At 51.4% G+C, this 18,750-nt stretch overlaps 1 protein-coding gene across 2 annotated transcripts in view; it reads left to right on the plus strand.

Moving 5' to 3' along the window:
- Positions 1–18,750, plus strand: part of ARHGEF18 (Rho/Rac guanine nucleotide exchange factor 18) — an 83,182-nt gene that overhangs the window by 50,011 nt on the left and 14,421 nt on the right. For both annotated transcript variants that reach the window (XM_028528745.2, XM_028528747.2), the window contains 5 exons: positions 12,665–12,803; positions 13,846–13,958; positions 14,096–14,236; positions 15,713–15,963; positions 17,643–17,768. In XM_028528745.2, the coding sequence (XP_028384546.1) occupies positions 12,665–12,803; positions 13,846–13,958; positions 14,096–14,236; positions 15,713–15,963; positions 17,643–17,768 (770 nt within the window). The remainder of the gene's footprint in view (positions 1–12,664; positions 12,804–13,845; positions 13,959–14,095; positions 14,237–15,712; positions 15,964–17,642; positions 17,769–18,750) is intronic.

Here is an 18,750-nt window from a genome sequence, read left to right on the forward strand (position 1 = left end):
GGAAGAACCTGAAGTCATGGTGGTTACACGGCTGACGTGGTGTTGGCCTTAGGTGGCACCAGAAATCACTGCCATCCACTTCAAGCATGTTCTCAAAACTTTTATTTTGAAATAATTTTAGATTTACAGAAGAGTTTTAAAAAAGATTGACCAGAAAGTTCCCATAAACCCTGAACCCAGCTTCCTCCTCCTGTTAAATTTTAAATTATAAAAGTCATATGATCATTGAAGGAAATTGGGAAAATAGCAAAATGAGGAAAAATACCCATAATGCTGGACAACTACAGTTAGTTGTCTTCTTGTGTCACCTTCCAGGGTTTTTCTTTGTACATATTTTCCTGCAAGGTATGGTACTGGTTTGTGCAGTACTTTGGAAGGCAGTTTGGTGATGCATACCTAAAACCATAAAGCATTTGTAGCCTTTGCCTCCATGATTCTGTCTCTGAAACTCATGTGTGTAACTGGAAATCAAATGATTGGAGCAATACTTACAGAGACCATAGCACCATGAAACCTGGCAGACATCTGTGTATCATCGCGACTAAACACACACACCCGTGCAAATAAAGGCGGGGCACAGGGGCGGTGTGGGTAGTGGTAAGAATACTTTTTCATCTTCACTTTGTTTTAATTTTCTTTTTTTTTTGTATCTGAAGTTCACTGTTGTGCTATTAATCAAGAGGGATCAAGTGACAGTGACATGGGCGCACGTCCTGACTAGTGTGCAGTGAGGACCCCTTTGCACCAGCCGGCGGTCTTTGTAGGCGAGCAGCTGGGACCTCCGCTGTACTTTGGGCCTGTGAATGCCACTGGCTGGATTTCTGCCCGAGAATGTTCCTTCCCCCTGTTCTCTTTTTTCCCTTAAGATGACTCACCTACAGCAGTTCCCCTCAGTTCTTATCTTTATTGAACAAGAGTAACTTAGAGGCCTGGCTGTGGCTCAGAGGGCTGGAGTGCTGTCAGGCGCCAGAAGGTTGCGTATGCAGCCCCCACTCAGGGCACACGCCTGGATTGAAGGGTCCACCCCTGGTCGGCGCACACGCAGGCAGCGCATCGGTGTTTCTCACACAGATGTATCTCTCTCTTTCAAATAAACATATCCTCAGGTGAGGATTGAAAAAAATACCAGAATACCCTACAGAAATGCCACCTTAGTATTAGACATTACTTTAGAGACATACCTTATTTATCTATAATTAAGCTGGCGGGCTCCCCCCCACCCACCCACACACACAAAACCTTTGAAGTTAAGGTTTAGGAATAAGAATTCAAGGAACAAGGAGTAAGAATACATAGGAGCCATGGACAAAGACAATGGTGGGGGAGGATTGAATATGGGAAGGGGCAGGTGGAGGGGAGAGTAAGGAGGGGAGTGGGGACAACTGTAACTGCACATCAGTACGGGGGTGGGGGGTAAGAATTTACTCCCAGGCAGTGTACCTGGTACTTACCAGCACTGAGGTTGGGCTCTTCGCCTGCCGCCCCACTTCGCCCTCAGTCTCCCCTTGCATGGAGTGGGAGTGATGTTTAGTGCGCGCCATGCCACAGAGTTGGCGCCGGACTATCAGAGAGGACACCGATACAGAGTGAACCACTTTGGCCAGGGCAGAAGTCTTAGGTCAATATTTCCAGTTAGCAGCGTACCTGTTTCATCCCAGGAAGTGTTTCTGACTGCTAGATGTTCCAGAAAGAAAAGCTTTTTCATGGAGACTTGTGGTTTCTCACCGGACCTTGAGGTTTTTTTCTTAGTGTGACAGCAAAACTTTTTTTTTTTTTATCGTAAGTTACCTTGCTGTATTGAAAGGTCCTGAAGAGCCTTCAGAATTTCAAAGAGAGGTGATTCAGAGAATTCTGTGGCTGGAGGAGCCCGAGAGAGATGAAGTTCTGCTCTGGGGTAAGAGGTGAGACACCAGTGTCCATCCCTCTTTTATTTTTCCTCTGACAAGCTAGAGGCTGCAAAGCCAGAAACCTGATTCCAGGAGAGTTTTAGAGTTCTGTCTGGCTTTCTTGTGGACACAGAACATTAAGGATATAGAAAATTTGAATAAATCTTTAAACCAGCTTAAACCAATTTATATTTGTAGAACAGTCCTCCAGGAGCAGCAGAATGCACTTTTTCATTACAATAGACAACATTGTGGGCAATAAAACATGCCTCTGTAAATTTAAAAGTTAAACAAAAAGCTGCCAGGAAGGCCCACACGTTGGGGCTGAGGGCGGGGCTGTGTACTCCATTCCCGGGGCAGTGGGGATTGAGAGGGATGGGGACCTCTGTGAGCACCTACGGTACAGAGGAGGGGGGGTGCCCTTGGTAGGCCAGCAGGCATCCCCAGGAGACCCAAGGAGAAGAGGGGGCTGGGAAGGGTCAGCTGTCGGACCCAGGACAGGGTGGGAGGTGTGTCAGCACGCAGCAGAAGCTTTCGAGGGACAGAAGGATTCATTCAGACGTGAGCCGTGAAAGCTGAGCATCACTCGGGTCCGGACCATCTCCTACCCCCACCTTTCAGGGTCCAATGACCGCACAGCCTATTATGTAGAGATTTTTTGTTTTTAATTTTACCAAAGAGAATAGACTTTAAAGCAGCAGGTTGTGTGAAAGAGCCAAGAATAGGCTTGCACTAGACCCCTGCCCCCTCCCTTTTGGGTACCCTTCCTGCTCCCTCTCCTCTGTGTGCCCCTGCCCAAGCCCCTGCCCCCCTCCCGCCTGTCCCCCCCCCCCCCCCCCCCGCAGCGGGAACCAGGTCTGTGCACCTGTGAGCAGGCTCACAGAGTGCAGAGATCGAAGGCAAGGCCACCACCCACAGATGAGCGGAACCAGACCCTTGCTCTCAAGGAGGTCAAAGTTCAACAAGGCAGTGGGAGTCCAACCACCCGGTGATGCAGGGGAAAGGAAGCACATGGGAAGGCCTGGGCTATGGGGCAGGCAGTCAGGGAGGGTGGCCCAGAGGGAGTCTGGCTTCACCCCAAAGCCAGCCGGGCAAAGGGGGTGACTGGACCAAGGCACCCAGGAGTTCCGAGGCTCCCGGTGCTGCATGTATGTGGTTGGGGTACAGGGCATGCTGATCAGGTGCATGGTGAGGAGGGACAGGAGTGGACGTCTGAACTGCCCACCCAAGGAGGCCACATCCTTGGCTAAATGACCAGAGCCTGTGCTGCCAGCATGAGGGAAGGTCACTGCATGGTGGGAAGTGGCTCCTCAGGAGCAGGGCCGGGGCCACTGTGAAAATGGGGACCAAAGGGAGTGACGCAGAGCATGTGGGCGTGGAGTCCAAGTCCCTGGTGGGCCCCGGCCGTGTGTCCCCAGGGCACCATGGAGCCCCATGGGAATCTGCTCAGTGGATGCCAGAGGGCTTGAGGACCCAGACCCCAGTGCGCTCACTGGCCGCTGGAGTCTAGCACTCGACCAGGCAGGAAGCTACCACCCCATGGGGAACACGGACAGTCTGGTGCTGGGGTATTGGGTGGTGGAAACACGGGGCAGTGAGACCCAGCCACCGACAAGGACTTACCCCAGGATGTTACTTTGTGCTGATGAAAGATGTCACTCGGATGTCCCTCACATTTTTATTTATAACTATGTGAAACGTTGGGAGCACCCCAGGAATGCGATGTTATAGGAGTATTGTTTAATAAAGGCTTTACAACCAGTGCAGAAATTCCTGTGAGAAAGAAGCTGTACAAGATTTCTGAAATATATTTTACAGTGTGGCAGAATGCTTACAACCATCTTAAGCAGAAAGGTGGGAATTCACCTGTGTATCAGGTCAAACCAAGTGGTCACTTTATAGGTCAGAGATGACTATCAGCAACAGCTGACCTGGTTGAAACTAAGAGCAATAAAAATGGAAAGGAATTTGCTAAAATGGGAGTGGTGGTTCTGATTTGTGAAATCCCAGCAGTTGCTATTTAATAATTACTTAAACTAGGAATTCTTCACCCACACCAGCATCCCGCCACAAGAGACTGCTTTTCCAGGACCAATTCCCACAGGCCTGCCCTCCACTCAGCAGTCACATCTGCCTTTTCTCCAGTCATGGCTGAGGATCCTCAGTTATTCCTTCAACCCTCCAGGCCTGCTCCCCTCGGTCCATGTTTGGCCCCAACAGGTCCTATGTCCAACTCTCCATGACACTTGTCACAACACAGCTTCCTGGGTGCCACTTCTGGCCAGTGAACCATCTGCTCATTGAACTCTTTGCAGGTGGGAGATAAAATCACCCCAGCTTTGGTCAGCCAGCAGCTTGGCCCTCCTGCATCTTGTAATTGCCCTGATGTTGATGTGACCTAAGGCAACCCTGCCCAGCTTGCACCGCACTGCTGATTTATTGAGTCTGCTGCTGGGTACCCAGCAGCCCCCTAGGTTTTTCTCAGTTGTGCTGCTGCAGCAGGTGGGGGCCCCGCCACGTCCAACCATGCTGACTCGTGACGTTTCCTTTGGTATAATCTGTCAACATCATGTCGTGTGAACTTGGCTCCCTATCTTCACTGCCAGACACTTGAGGCAGCTCCTCTACTTCGTGCCATCTGTGATTCCAGTAACAGCTTCTGTGTCCTTATCTCAGGTGACACTGAGGACAGAGCCCTGTGGCATCCCACCAGAGAGCCTCTTCCTACCTGAGATTGGTTAATATGTGTGATTCCACGTACATGAGGGGCCTAGAAGGGGCATGTTCATAATGACAGAAAGTAGGTGGCAGTGGGGTTACCAGGGTGGGGTCAGGAGAAGGAGGTGGAGAGTTAATATGTATTGGAGACAGATTTTATCTTATCTTATTTTAAATTATTTTCTTGTTGTTCAGAGAGACAGATTTTATTGAGAGCGAGAGAACGAGAGCCTTGGTTAGAGAGCGAGAATGGTGATGGTTACACAATGTATGTGTAAATGTAAGCATATTTAATGCAACCAGCTTGGTCAAGATGATAAATACTGTGCACCTTTCACCACAACAAAACCATGAAAGGGAGGCCCAGCAGCACACCGTCCCGCTGATTCCAGGAGATGCACGCCACTGGGCAAAGAGCAGCCCCATTGAGAGAGTCCTGGTGGGCCTGGGCACTCCCCAGCCATGGGTGTCCTGTGCCAGCAGAAGGGGAGCCCTGAGGCCCCAGGACCTGGCCTGACCGCCTGTCAGAGGTGCTATTCCAGGTTATGCCCGGCTAGAGCTTGGTTTGAAGCCTGCTGAATGGGGCCACTCCTCGCTGCGCACATGGTTGCCTGTTTTTGTTGCCCAAGGTAGCCCCCTGCCTCCCACCCAGAAGTCAATACCCAGGGATGCAATTATTTAGGGGTTTTTTGCCCACAAACCACCCAACTGTTTTCCGACTAGCCGCACACGCCACTTTACATTCCCGCCAGCGGCGTGAGAGTGCTCCAGCTTGTCCACATCCTCACAGAAACTCAGAGTCGGAGTTGTCAGCATCTTCATGTCACCGCGCTGGTAGCGATGCCTCAGGGCAGCCTTAGTTTCACTTCTCTAGTGGCTGCTGCCATGGAGCACCCTTTTTATGCTTTTCAGTGATCTGTCTACTTCAGTGAAATGTATCTTCATCTCTTGCTCATTTTCTAAACAGGTTGTTTGTGTTTTTACTTTTGAGTTTCAAGTGTTCTCTGTAAGATGGGTGGTTTGCAAATATTTCTTCCCTCTTTCTAGATTGTCTTTGCCTCCTCTTAACAGGATCTTCCACAAACAAAAGTTTTTAGTTATAAGGAAGTCAATTTATAAGTTTCTTAATATGCATTGGGCTTTAGGACAGTTTGCTATCCAAGCCCTAGTTCCTGAAGATTTTCTCCTATTTTCTAGGGAAAGTTTCATGGTTTTACATGTTCCATTTACATCTGTGGTCCCTTTTGAGTTCGCTTTTGTGAAAAGCACAAAGCCAGTGTACATTTATTTTTATGCCTACGAACATGGGTGTGATTTTCTGTGTGTTTTAACTTCCACAAGTCTTCATAGAGCAGTGCTACAGAATACGGTTCTGTGGTATTTATTGTACAACAGGCCCTCAAGCAATGCGGGTTTAAACTGCACAGGTACACTTATCCACAGGTTTTTCAATAAATACATTGGAAAATCTTTCTGAGCTTTCCTTACTATGGTGAAGCAATTGTATCAATTACTCTAGACCACCACAGAGCAGTCATATTGCTGCTGCTTCATTACCAGTGCCTGAATTTACACAGGTAAATAAGTATGAACATCTTTTTCACGTCACCTTCATTTCAAGGTGTAGTGTTAATAATTTGTGGACCATCTCCCGTGCTTTGCGTCACGTGAGACAGCAAATACTTGCAGTACTGGTCAGTACAGTACAGCGCGATACCTCTGTTTTCCCTCTGACTTGCAATAACATTTTCCTTTTCCAGGCTCACTTCACTGTACCAGTTCAGTGCACGGTACAGCATTACACAACTATTGCCACTGTTAGCGAGGGTTGCTATCAGCAGCAGCCCGTGAATAGTTCAGTTCTGGGGGAGTCACAAGCCACGTGCAGCATTTTGACTGCCAACATCGGAGCCTGACCCCACGTTGTTCAAGGGTCCGCTGTGTATCACTCTTTGAATGGTGTAACCCTCACGTCCTGTGTGGTATTTATGCAAAAAATGAGTGTTTAGTATTAATATTGTCTTTATGCTATTTATGAGGGATTTTTCCACACAAATCTCAGAATCATCAGCATTAAACATTATTTTTCAACTTATGAAACTATTCGTAACAGCAGCTATTAACTGTGGACGGTGGCATTATGGGTTATTCCTACTTTTATACCTTTTTGTGACTTTAAATTTTCTACACAGAGCCACAAAGATACCACGATGTTTTTAATGTTGTTTGCTGGCTTTGGCTTAATTTGGGAATAGGAGGCTCATATACCTTGGGAGAAGGTATAAAACAGGCTTAGAGTATTCCTTCTGGCTTACATCATCTTCTAAGCCACGAAATACCTTTTATGTTGTTTGTTTTAGTCTATGCCCTAAAACATGGGGTTAAGAGGGTTTTTGCTTCTGTAGTTTTCTTTTTTATACCATCTCGCTTGTGTAACATCAGAATGAAGCAGGGCCAAGAAATCAGTGACTTGCCTGGGCATTGATTCCGTCTGTTCTCAGGTATCAAAAGAGCCAGGAGCTGTGAACTGAAAGTGTCATCTTGTATCAGGTTTTTCTCATTGTCTCTCAAACACTTACCACAGCTCATGCTTGGTAGGACTCCCCAGAGACAGCGACACTCTTGGCCTGGAAGGAAAGTCTTCGCTGAGACAAAGAATGGGGGCCAGGAGGGGTGCATAGGACCTCACTAAATGTGAGAACAGGAGCCGTTATTTCGAGGCCAGGCCTTGGGAACTGCTGTGCTGCTGGGGATGGCTGTCCCCACCTGAAGATGCCTCTTGTCTGGTCTGTTTGCGTGGCCTTTCGCAGAAAACTGCAGGGACCTCTGTGTCGGGGCCCAGCTGCCATGGAAGGATGTTTTCAGCTGCTTTCCCACCCAGCAGCGGGAAGAACCTGCTGTTTAGCATGTAAAATTCTTGCTTGAAATTCAGTTTTTCTAGAAGCCAGTGAATATGTTTCAAGGTTATAAAGGCCAATGTAAAACCAATTAAGATGATCATTTGATAGGTCATTTTAAGCTTTCTTGAAAAATTACTTTCAACAGATTTGTAACTACTAAGTCACATTCATGAAATTTCCTTGTGGTCCTTATAATTCCTACAAAGGCTTGTGGGTTGTGCATACGTGCAGGAGGGGAAGCTTACAGACAGACTGTCAGTCACATGGCGAACACACCATGCTGGAAAGCAGCCCCTGTGGCCCAGCACTCCACACTGTGGGGTCTGCCATCCAAGTACAGCAGTGTGGGTAAGGATCCTGGGGTCTGCCTGGCAGGCTCAGTCTGATTGCTGAGGGACCACGCCAGCTTCTAAAGAATCGCAGGAGCGGGCTGCTGTTAGTGGTGTTGCTGAAAGTGGGGTGTGCACATCACTCCAGGCAACGACTTTCCCCACACTCACTGTCTACTTCCTACTTCACCACATGGGCCTGGAGCATGCCAGTTGACAGAGCCTCAAGGCAGTGGGTGGCAGACAGTGCTAATCAGGCCCTCACAGCCTCGCAGACAGTGGGAGGCAGCACTCTGCTGAAGCCGCTCCGAGAAATGCATTCCAGCGCCACACCCCTGCCCACCTGTCCCCCACGGCTGTCTGGTTCAGGAACACACCATAGCAGGACGAATGTGTGCTTCTGTCCCACAGCCGATGTCACAGTGATACACTCAGACCAGGTGTCGAACTGCAAATCAGGCAGCTGGTTCTCCTGCAGAAGAATGGCTGGTCCTCAACCGAGTTTGTTAGTAGCTTTTCTGAGCTGTACTCCACATGTCATCCTGCTTACCCATTTACATGTACAGCTCAGTGGCTTATAGTACATTTGGAGTCAGTGCAATCAATTTTAGAACCCCAAGAAAGAAACCCCATACCCCTCAGCTGTCTGTCACCCTCCAGGCTTCCCCCAGTCCTAGGCACCATGATCTACCTTCTCTCTCTTTGGATTTGCCTCTTCTGGGCATTTGCTGTGGAGGGGAACCTATAACATGTGGGCTTTTGTGGCTGACCTTTTTCACTCGGCATATTTTCCAGGCTCATGTCCATTGTGGCAAGCACCAGGGCCACGTGGGGAAGCACCAGGCCTGTCAGGAGGCAGCGTGGTTTCCATGGGGAGGGAAGGGTGAGTTAGGGTGAGTGGGTCAGGACTGGCTCGTGTGAATCATTTCGGCTGCTCTGGGGCATCTGCCCTGGGCTGATTAGTGGTGGCCCTGAGGGTGAGAGCTCCTGGCAGCAGGTGATTGGGGGTGTGGGCTCTGTATTGGCTGGTTCGCTCGGAACTCCTGTGAGTCGTGGCCTCTCTAGGAGTGGGCCACCCCTCAGCTGGGGGCGGGGGTGGGAGCAGCACAGCCATCCCAGGATACGCCGGGGCCCCCAGATGTCAGAGCATCCGAAATATAGAATAGAAAGGCATGACTTACACAGCTGACCTGTGTCAGAGGTACTGATTCATGTCCTGATCAAGCAGTCGTTTCCAAGGCTATGTATGTTACAGAAAGACTTGAATGGTGGCCGTCTCTTATTTTAAAAGTCAAGTAGCTTGAGTGGTGTGGTGGTTAGACTACTACAGACAAAAAAGGATAATTTTTCTCAGGTAACATTGCTACCAAATGGACATCACGAAACTTTTCTGTAAGAGTCACCCCCGAATAGGCCATCTCAGATACTTTAGGGAAGTGTGTGCATAATGAATCATAAAGAAGATGAAAGAATGTCAGTGCTCTGTGGTGTGGGCTTGAGCAAATACGGGCACTCTAAAATACAATAACCGCTCACTTCACACTTAATGGAGTCCACCTCATTACTTACAGGCTCTGTGTCTGTGAACTCGCCCACTTGCTAGCATGTGCCCGCTCCCCCGACCAGCGCTGGTTGGGCTCCACACAGTCCCTGCGGACAAGCAGAGCAGCCAGAGCATGGAGCCACCGACATGGATGACTCGGCCCAGGTGGGACGTGCCTGTGCTCCACCCCTTGTCGCAATCCACGCTGCGAGCCCTTTCTGCAGTGTGTTTGGTGCCAGCTCTTCCTCACTTCCACTCACTGTTTAAAGTGGCCCCAAGAGGAAGGCCATCTCGTGTCCTCCCTGAGCGCAAGGAGGCTGCAGCGGGCGTTACGCAGAAGTACGTGTGGCGGATGGGACTGGCAGTGCTGTTGGTCACGAATTCAGTGATCGTGCATTGACAGTGTGTAGTGGACAAGGTGCCACTCGACAGAGACAGGGAACACAAGGCAGTCGCCTGACTGAGAAAGGTGTGGCTGGGTGGTGACAGGGCCTAACCCCACCTCTCTCCTGTGAGCAAAGGGTCAGGGCTCCCTGCCTTGGTGACCACAAGACCTGGCAGAACCTCACCACTGAGTCCTGAGAACCGACTAACTCCTCATTTCAAAATATGGGAAGAATCCCGAGAAGTTGCAAAATAGTAGAGTCCCTGTGTGCCCATCGCCAGGTGTCCTCAGAAATACTGTCTAATACCACCGTAATCCATTGTCCAAGCCAGGACACGGACGCTGGCACGGTGGTGGCTCGGGGGCAGTGCCTGTTTAGAGTTTGCCAGTTGTTACATGTGCTCTTATGTGTGGGAAAGGCGAGCACATAGTTCTACGATGTTTTTTCTCACATGTGGATTTAAGTGACCAGCACCACCGTCCAGGCACAGAAGCATCCACCACCCCAAAGAGACAATCGTTCCTTTTTTTCAGGAGTGATCAAATATGCGAAAGTACAGTTCTGCAGTGTTACAACCATCCCTCCCGTTCATCTCTGGAACCTTCTCGCCTTCCTCAGCTGAAACTTCGTCTCCTTTGTACACCCACTCCCCACCCCCGCCAGCCCCTGGCTCCCACTGTCTGCTCTCAGTCTCTGTGGGTCTGAGTCCTCCAGGACAGCAGTCTTTAGCCTTTCTCGTCTCCCGGCACACGTAAACCAACTACTAAAATTCTGCACCACACCAAAAATTGTATATTTTGCTGATCTGACCAAAAAATGGGTGTAATTTTGATTCACTCACACCAGAGGGCGATTGTTGTGTTAGCTGTTGTCTTTTTGTTTGACATCTAAGGGAATGGAGCCCCGACTCAATAGTCCTTGAGAGTCCTGCAGTGCGCCAGTGAGAAGTTGCTGCTCGGGGGCCTCATGTGAGTGGAACCCGACAGTGTCTGTGCTTTTGTGATGGGCTTGCTTCACGAAGCATGATGTCCCCAAGGCTCATCTGTGTGGTAGCGTGTGTTAGAGGGTCCTTCCTTCCTATGACTGAATAAACTGTCGTGAAAATAAATGACTCCCCGACCTGCTCCGTGGGAAGCACTGCCCTCCACTCTGTCCTGTATCGGGAAACAAGATGGCAATCAGAATGAACAAGTGCCATCGGCCCTTGAGCAGTGCAGGGTCAGGAGTGCCTGGCCTCTGCAACCAGTGGTTTCTGGGGGGGCGTTCTTCTCCTGTGGATTCTCTGATCGAAGCAGCGTCTGCCCCACCTCAGGCAGGACCTTGGATCACAGGGACAGTATGTCCATTGTACCAGGACACTGGGCGAAGGATGCATTTCGGGAAGTCTCCTGTTTGTCCGACGAGGTCACAGTGGCCTGGGCGGGGTCAGGTGGTACAGATCTGGGTTGTGAAGGCCTTGCTGTTGTGATTCCCGCCTCTGCAAATGGGAGTTGTCTACTACAAGCAGTGACTGTTAGCCACCGATGGTCCTGATGCTGCGGTGCCTGGGGTCGCCATGCTGAGCCAAGTTAGGAGTGAATGGCTGGGGTAGTGTGCATCTGTGTGCGACACAGCAGCACGCCACTTCGTGGTGAAGTCTCCCTTCACGAGCTTCTTCATCACTCCTCCGCCAGAATGTTCTCATGCATAGGCAGCCACCTGCACACTTGCAACCTCCCTACATTCCCACCAAATTAAAATTCACTCAGCACACTGAGCTCCTCTCCCCAGTAAAGCTCCTGAAAGAAACACAGTTTCCTCTGGGGCCAGCCCTGTGCCCACCCTGAGGGTGACCATCTCCCTGCTGCGGAGACTGACACCAGAGTTCCAGCTGCTTTCTTCAGTGCGCTGGGGACCGGGGAGCTGGGTCTCGCAGGCCACCTGACACATTCTCTTTTTAACGCTGCAGCTGTTTCGGAGCAGCACTTCTGCACGGGGCGCACACCCTGAGACCAGGCAAGACGTGCAGCCTGGTGCAGTGGGCCTGTGAAACAGCAGGGGGACCAGCCTCATGGAGCTGGGCTTTCTAAGGGCTGCACCTTCTGCTCCGTGGCACAGATGATCGCAGAGTGTGCTTCTGAGAGCTCAACTCTCAAATTAACGAGCAGACAAGTGGACCACCCTCTGGATCCCCCTTTGCACATTAGGTTGGTTTACAGTCATCACATGAAATGGGATCACAGCCTGCCATCCACCTTGGTGGTCAGATTCTGTTAAGAGTTCTTATGAACCAGGGTGCGTTCATAAGAACTCATACCACACCCTGTGATCTCTGAGTGTGTGTGTATGTGAGAGAGAGACAGAGAGAGATGTCGGCACAAGCCACACCAAGCACAGAGCTCTGCATTTCATCTTAGCGTCTTTACAGTGAACAAAACCGCTCTCTGCATTTGACTCCCTGCTGAGACAGAAAGGGTGTTGGGATGCTTTGTTGCTATTATTTTACCAAGAAAAAATATAGTGCAATTTGCACCCTAAGCCGTCACATTAGGGACCAATTTCCTGCCCTCCAGAGTTGGTGCTTCAGCCAATACAGTAAGACCAGGCACAGCTTCACATTTCTAGAAGGATCCTGTGTCCCATGGGATTAAAACAGCACACGGCCCACATCTGGGAGCCCAGCCATGAACACAGGGAAGCACATCCTGAAGGCGGTGACTGAGCCAGCATGTGACGCCATCCCGAGCTGTCCTGCAGCTCCCTTCCTAGGAAACAGAGCAAGAATGTGCTTCTAGATCACGAGCTGCTGACCTCCAACATCTTGTCTGTGCTGCGGCCACAGGCAGAACGGGCCTTCAGGACTGGCCACCTGCACTACCCTGCCCACCTTCTCATAGCAACTCTGTCTTTGCCTCCGTCACAGCATCCCTGAAGGAGCAGCCAAGGGCCACCCTCTTGTCCAATGGCAGCCTGGCCCTGTCCAGGAATGTCGGCATGACGGTCTCGCCAAAGGGGGACCCACAGTCAGCACCCAGCCTAGTGGGAACGGGCACGAGACTCGGGTAAGCAGGGCCCTTTTTGCTGTGGGGCACGGAGGAAGGGAGGGAGCTCGGAGTGCAGCACTGCCCGGGGATGCTGCAGACAGCCTCTCCGAGAACAGACTCTCCACTGTGGGAATCTGCTCCTGGGCCCCCCACCAAGCAGTGCAGCATTAACACTCAATTCAGACTCATTCTTTTACCTATTTTAGAAATAGTGTGTTTGTCCTGGCTGGCATAGCTCAGTGGATTGACTGCTGGTCTGCGAACCAAAGGGTCGCTGGTTCAATTCCCAGTCAGGGCACTTGCCTGGGTTGTGGGCTATGTACCCAGTAGGGGGCATGTGAGAGGCAGCCACACATTGATGTTTCTCTTCCTGTATTCCTCCCTTCCCCTCTCTCTAGAAATAAATTAAAAAAATATTTTTAAAAAATAAAAATACAAACAATATGTTCTGGGTAGACTTGGCAATTTGCAGCCACCTTGCTTTATGCTCTTGAAGGACCCTTGGCCAGGGTCCCTTTCTGTACTCAAGATGAGGCTGAAAGTCTCCCTGAGGTCCTGCAAAGGATGCATCCTGTGAATTTCTGCCCTGACCCGGTTTTCAAGGGCTCCAGGATGGCTCCCTAGAGACTGCGAGTTCAGCAGTGTTCCTGGTGAAAGCCTAATGCTGAAAAATGCCATCACGGTGATCCTTGTGAGGGCTGCTGGGGTTGGAGTGCTGGTGTTTGTCCTCTGAGCGGGGTCTCCCCCACCCTCCACGTAACTCTCATTAGAAAGAACCCTGGGGGGGTGCCCGTGGCCAGTGAGGGCAGCACACGACTCATCCGCACTGGAACTGTATCTGAGCTGAAAGTGCGTTTTGATGGAAGAGGCCCTGGTGTTATGTGGGCAGACTTCTAACGCTCAACAGTGATTTCGTGACCAAATTAAGGCTTATAATAAAATCCACCAAGTTCTCAAATAGTACTAAGCAGATTGATTAAGTCTATTTTGCGTTAATAGACTGGGGTGTGCATGTTTAATCCAATATTCTGAAATGATTGTTTTTATGATTGTTACTTAGACCAGTCACAGGAGAGATGGATGAAGCCGACTCTGTACTTTTGAAACTTAAGCAGGCGGGTGACGACTCCCTTCCACTCACACCCCCGACTGCTGAGTCCACTTTTCTGGAAGGTACAGCCCTCCCGACTCCTTCACTGGTGGGTGACCCGTGGTCTCCACCCACCCTGGGAAAGGCTGGCGCCGCGTCGGTTTGTCCGTGGGTCGAAGGCTGGGGCACCCTGAGCAGTGGCCTCTTGCTCTTCCCGCAGATTCCTGCACGGCCTCCCTGAGGAGTGAGATCGAATCCGACAGCCGTGAGTTTGAGGCCGAGTCGTGGAGCCTCTCTGTGGAGCCCTCGTACGCAAAGGAACAAAAGAAGGAGGTGGTGAAGAGACAAGATGTGATTTACGGTGAGAGGAGACACCCCACACAGGCATTTTGCTTTCTTCTTTTCTTTTCTTTTTTTTAAAATTTTCTCTTTTAATTTTTTCTTCAAATATTTCCACCTGGGAATCTGGGTAGCACTGCTGCTGCCTCCTAAGACTGTGTCACCCACTCCCTCCTTTCCCCTAGGACAGCCCTGCCTGAGGGTCAGGGACAAGGTGATCAGGGATATCCCCAAGGACAAGGATGGCCGAATGCCTGGGCCTGACTCATCCCTACCTTGTTGGGGCCTCTGAGAGAGAAGACAGGCTTGAGTGTGGCTGTGGTCAGGGGGCGGGGGGCCTGTCCCTTTCTCCTCACTTGACTGGCACTGGTGTCGTGGTAAGCACCCCTTCCCACTGGCTGTCAGAGGACCGGGCTAGCGGCTGTGCTGGGTGCCCCACCCACGTCCCTCCAGGCTCCTCTCAGCAGGTCAACAAAGGCCCAAGGCAACCGCACTGGAACCTGAGGCCTTTCTTTCCTCAAAGCCGTCCCTTGTTCTTCTTAAGGGAACCATCCCCCAAAGTGACAGTGTTGTGTCACCTGAGGAGGGATTTTCCTGTCCCTTGTTGGCATTCTGGGAGGCAGTTCTGGCATTTCTAGCATTCTCACTTTCTATCCCACACAGCAGAGCCAGCTCTGGGTCCCCACACTCTCCTCAGTGACGTCGCTGGCCCCCACTTCCTCCCGCCTTTCACATACTCAGCCCCCAGCCCGGGCCGGAGGAGAGTGGGATGTGGGTGTGTAGAAAAGCCCTGCTGGATGCGTCCCTCGAGGTCCCAGAGCCAGGCCAGAGACCCTGTAGGGAGGGACAGGACGACAAGACCGAATGCGTCCGTTTGGGCATCCAGTTGCCGCACTGTTCCCACTGCCGGACAACCGTGGACCGCTTCCTCTGGGCACCGGGCCTGGCGCTGTGGCCCTTGGTTTTGCCTCTAACTGCTTTCAGGCCTTTACTTGAATGACAGAAAAACTCCAACATAAAACCTGATCCTTCTTTGCCCTTCACATGAATTAAAGCCTCACTTGAGCCTGCTTTTCTGTCAGTGTCTGAGTCGGCCACTGAGTCACATGCAGTTGAGGTATGTGGGCTGCACACCCCATGGGGTGGCATTTGTCCAGTCTTCTGGCTTAAAGACAGCCTCAAAACATCTTTGCTTGAGTTTGGGCATGAAACCCTCCTGTGAACTCGAGGTCCCAGTGCACACCCAGGGTCTTCCCTCTCCTGATGTCACTCTACCCCTTGCCACTGCCTTACACTGGGACTCCTGCAGCACTGGTATGGGAAGGCCTGGCCCAGGGCAGCTGCCCCACGGGGACTCGGACTTTGGTGGAGAACTGAGAAGCCAGCCTGGTGCATGGTGAGCAGGCAGTACACTCGAGTGCCCCCGTGGGACACAGGAGGAGCCAAGCCAGGGCTCGCCCCCTGCGGTAGGTAAGTGCTGCTGTCCCGGTTCCCGCAGAGCTGATACAGACGGAGGTGCACCATGTGCGGACGCTCAAGATCATGCTGAAGGTCTACTCCAGGGCCCTGCAGGAGGAGCTGCAGTTCAGCAGTGAGGCCACCAGCCGCCTCTTCCCATGTGCGGATGACCTGCTCAAGATGCACAGCCACTTCCTCTCCCGGCTGAAGGAGCGCCGCCAGGAGTCACTGGAAGAGGGCAGCGACCGGAATTACGTCATCCAGGAAGTCGGGGACCTCCTGACGCAGCAGGTGGGCGAGGCCAGGTGAAGCCCCTCTAGGCTCTGTTCTTTCCAGTAACAAAAAGACAGCTCCCGACAGTATTGTGATTTATAGAAATACACATTTGGTCTTCTCGCATACTTCCTGGCTCATGGCTTCCACAACCCTTGGAATTTCCCGAGTGATGAGAGCATGAAAGCGTCATTGGTCATGTGGGCAAGTGACTTTCAGAAAGAACCTAAGAGTGGGAGCTCACTGCCTGAGGACCCAGCCACCTGATGAGAAGGTCGGGACTTCCAGTCCTACCCTCCAACTTCAGGTGGGAGGAAGGGCCAGAAGGTGAATCAGTACATAGTGGCCATCATTAAGCCAACAGAGCTGTGTAGTGAAGCATCCACAGAATCCAGTAGGGTGCAGAGAGCCTCCAGGTGGTGGGCACATGGAGGCTTGGTGACAGGGGCACCTGGGCAGGGCACAGGGGCTCTGGGTCCCTCCCCACACGCATGTCTTCCAAACCAGTGATCTAGTGAGTAGCACGTCCCTGAGAATTCTATGAGCTGCTCTAGCAAATTCCTCGAGCCCGAGAAGGGGGCATTGGGAACCTCTACTTTATAGCTCATCATCAGGAGCTCAGGTGACAGCTGCTGTCTTGGGACGGGGGACACTTCTGAGAGACTGAACACTTAGCCTGCGGCATCTGATGCTGTCTCCAGGTGGGTGGTGTCAGACCCTGCTGCTGTCTCAAAACCATTGGCGTGGGAAGGACCGCCCCCACACTGGACTGGGCCCCACCCCATGGGCTGAGCACCTGCTGCTCCAAAGGACAGCGGCCCCAGGCTCTCCCAGTGGGGCGTGCAGCTGACAATCCCACACCACAGGCACCTACATAGCACTGCACTCGTGCAGACACCGTCCAGGGCTGCCGTCTGGGCTTTTCTTTGGTTAGTTAGCTGGTCTTTATTTTAAGTCCTAGTGGCCATGTTTTTGGCTCTTAGAAGCCTGTCTGTGGCTATCTCTGGCTACCAGAGCCATCCATGGGAGGGGCAACCCCGGACTGACTTCTGAGTCAGCCTCGGAGCCTGGGCCAAGGTTGCAGAGGCCCCCAGCCCCTCGTCGGGCCTCAGGATGTGCCAAAGTTTCCGAGTCAGCTCGTTCAAGTGAATGAGAAGAACGCCCCTTTTGCTTTTAAATTTTTCTAACATTCTTTGGCTTAAATTTATTTGTCCTTCTCAGATTTCGGGAAGTTGTTACAGAACCTGTGATGACATAAGGCACAGGTGGCAAACACAAGGCCCGTGGGCTGAATCCAGCCCTCCCTCCACCTGGTTTTATTTGGCCTGGCACCTTGTTCTACCCGGCAGCAGCGCCAAGCTCTCGCTTAACTGTTAAGGAGTAGTCACATTTATACAGTCCTAAAGTTACATTTGGCCCTTTGCAGGCAACCGAAAGGCTGATGTGACCCCCTGTGAAAATGAGTTTGACACCCCTGGCGTAATGCCCATTTAGCAGAAAGTTGTCTCCTTTTACCTTTACTGGCCCCTGCGGTGAGTCACCCGCAGTAAAGTGTCTCTGGGTGTGAGTGTGGGTTAGAGAGGACAGTGTAGTCCCTGGTGAACCCGGGGCTTGTGCAGAGTCAGACAAACTGGAAGAAAACGCTCCCTGGCATTTTCCATGTTTCATTTCGGTAACATCCCATGGGCTTCCTTCAGTTTTCAGGTGAAAATGGAGAGAGAATGAAAGAAAAGTATGGTGTCTTCTGCAGTGGTCACAACGAAGCGGTCAGTCATTACAAGTTGCTGATGCAGCAAAATAAGAAGTTTCAAAACTTGATCAAGGTAAAAAAATTTTTTTTGTTTAATCAAAAATGCATCCTCTTTGCCATAGGTTTTTCCCACACAACTGTTTGGAGAGCTTGAGATTAAGGAACCTATTATAAAATGATTTTCAAGTCTCTGTTTCATTCAGAACGTGTCAGTGGAATCTCCTGGAGAATCCTAAGGTGCAAAGCAGAGCTCAAGCTTTGTCCCTCAGCCCCCAGGGTGGCCCCTGAGACACCCCGGGGTGGGACCCGCTGACCACCACCATCAGAATGTCGAGATGACACCGTGTCACTCCAAGGGGCTGGCCCTCCCTGAGAGCTGCCCCCCACAGCCACCCATGGGGCCTTCAAGCACTCTGGCTGATGCCAGGCATGCCTTACTCCAAACCTTTGTCCTCTCTCTCGTCCCCTTGTGTTCCTCCGTAGCCTAGGGATGATGACACATACCCATCTTTTGCCTAACAGTGTGTGGAACTCAAAGCTCAGAACAAAAAAACACTTCAGCCAGCCCAAGTCAGCCGGGTCAGGCAAGGCCCCACCTCCTGTGTTCTAAATGGTGCAGCTGGTCGAGGCCACCGGGCTCTACAGCAGCCCCTGTCACCTGGTCCTGAAGGGCTCCACCACCAGTGCCTGTGCTCGAGGGCTTCATTCTGAAGTGATGCTCTGCACCAGTGGCCTGTGGTTAAGAATAACATGCTCTTCATTCCGCTCTGTTATCAAAGCGAATAGATGTGAAAGGGGGAGGGGCACTTCTGGGACTCAGTTCATCTATGTGGAGCAGCAGAATAGGCCTCTGACATCCTGGGCCAGAAACACCTGGGAGGTGGGAGGGCCCTGGTGAAGCAGAAGGATATGGAGCAGAGCACTGTCCCAGAACCCCATCCCACTGCCCCCCACCCCCCAGTAGCTTTCCTAGTTCTCTGTCAGTGCCAGCCTTTCTGAAGTACAGACGGGCAGCAGCACAGAAAGGCCAGGTGGGCGGCACGCTGTGGAGAGCT

The sequence above is a fragment of the Phyllostomus discolor genome, chromosome 13 (genome assembly GCF_004126475.2).
Source record: "Phyllostomus discolor isolate MPI-MPIP mPhyDis1 chromosome 13, mPhyDis1.pri.v3, whole genome shotgun sequence".
In the NCBI taxonomy this organism is placed as follows: Eukaryota; Metazoa; Chordata; class Mammalia; order Chiroptera; family Phyllostomidae; genus Phyllostomus; species Phyllostomus discolor.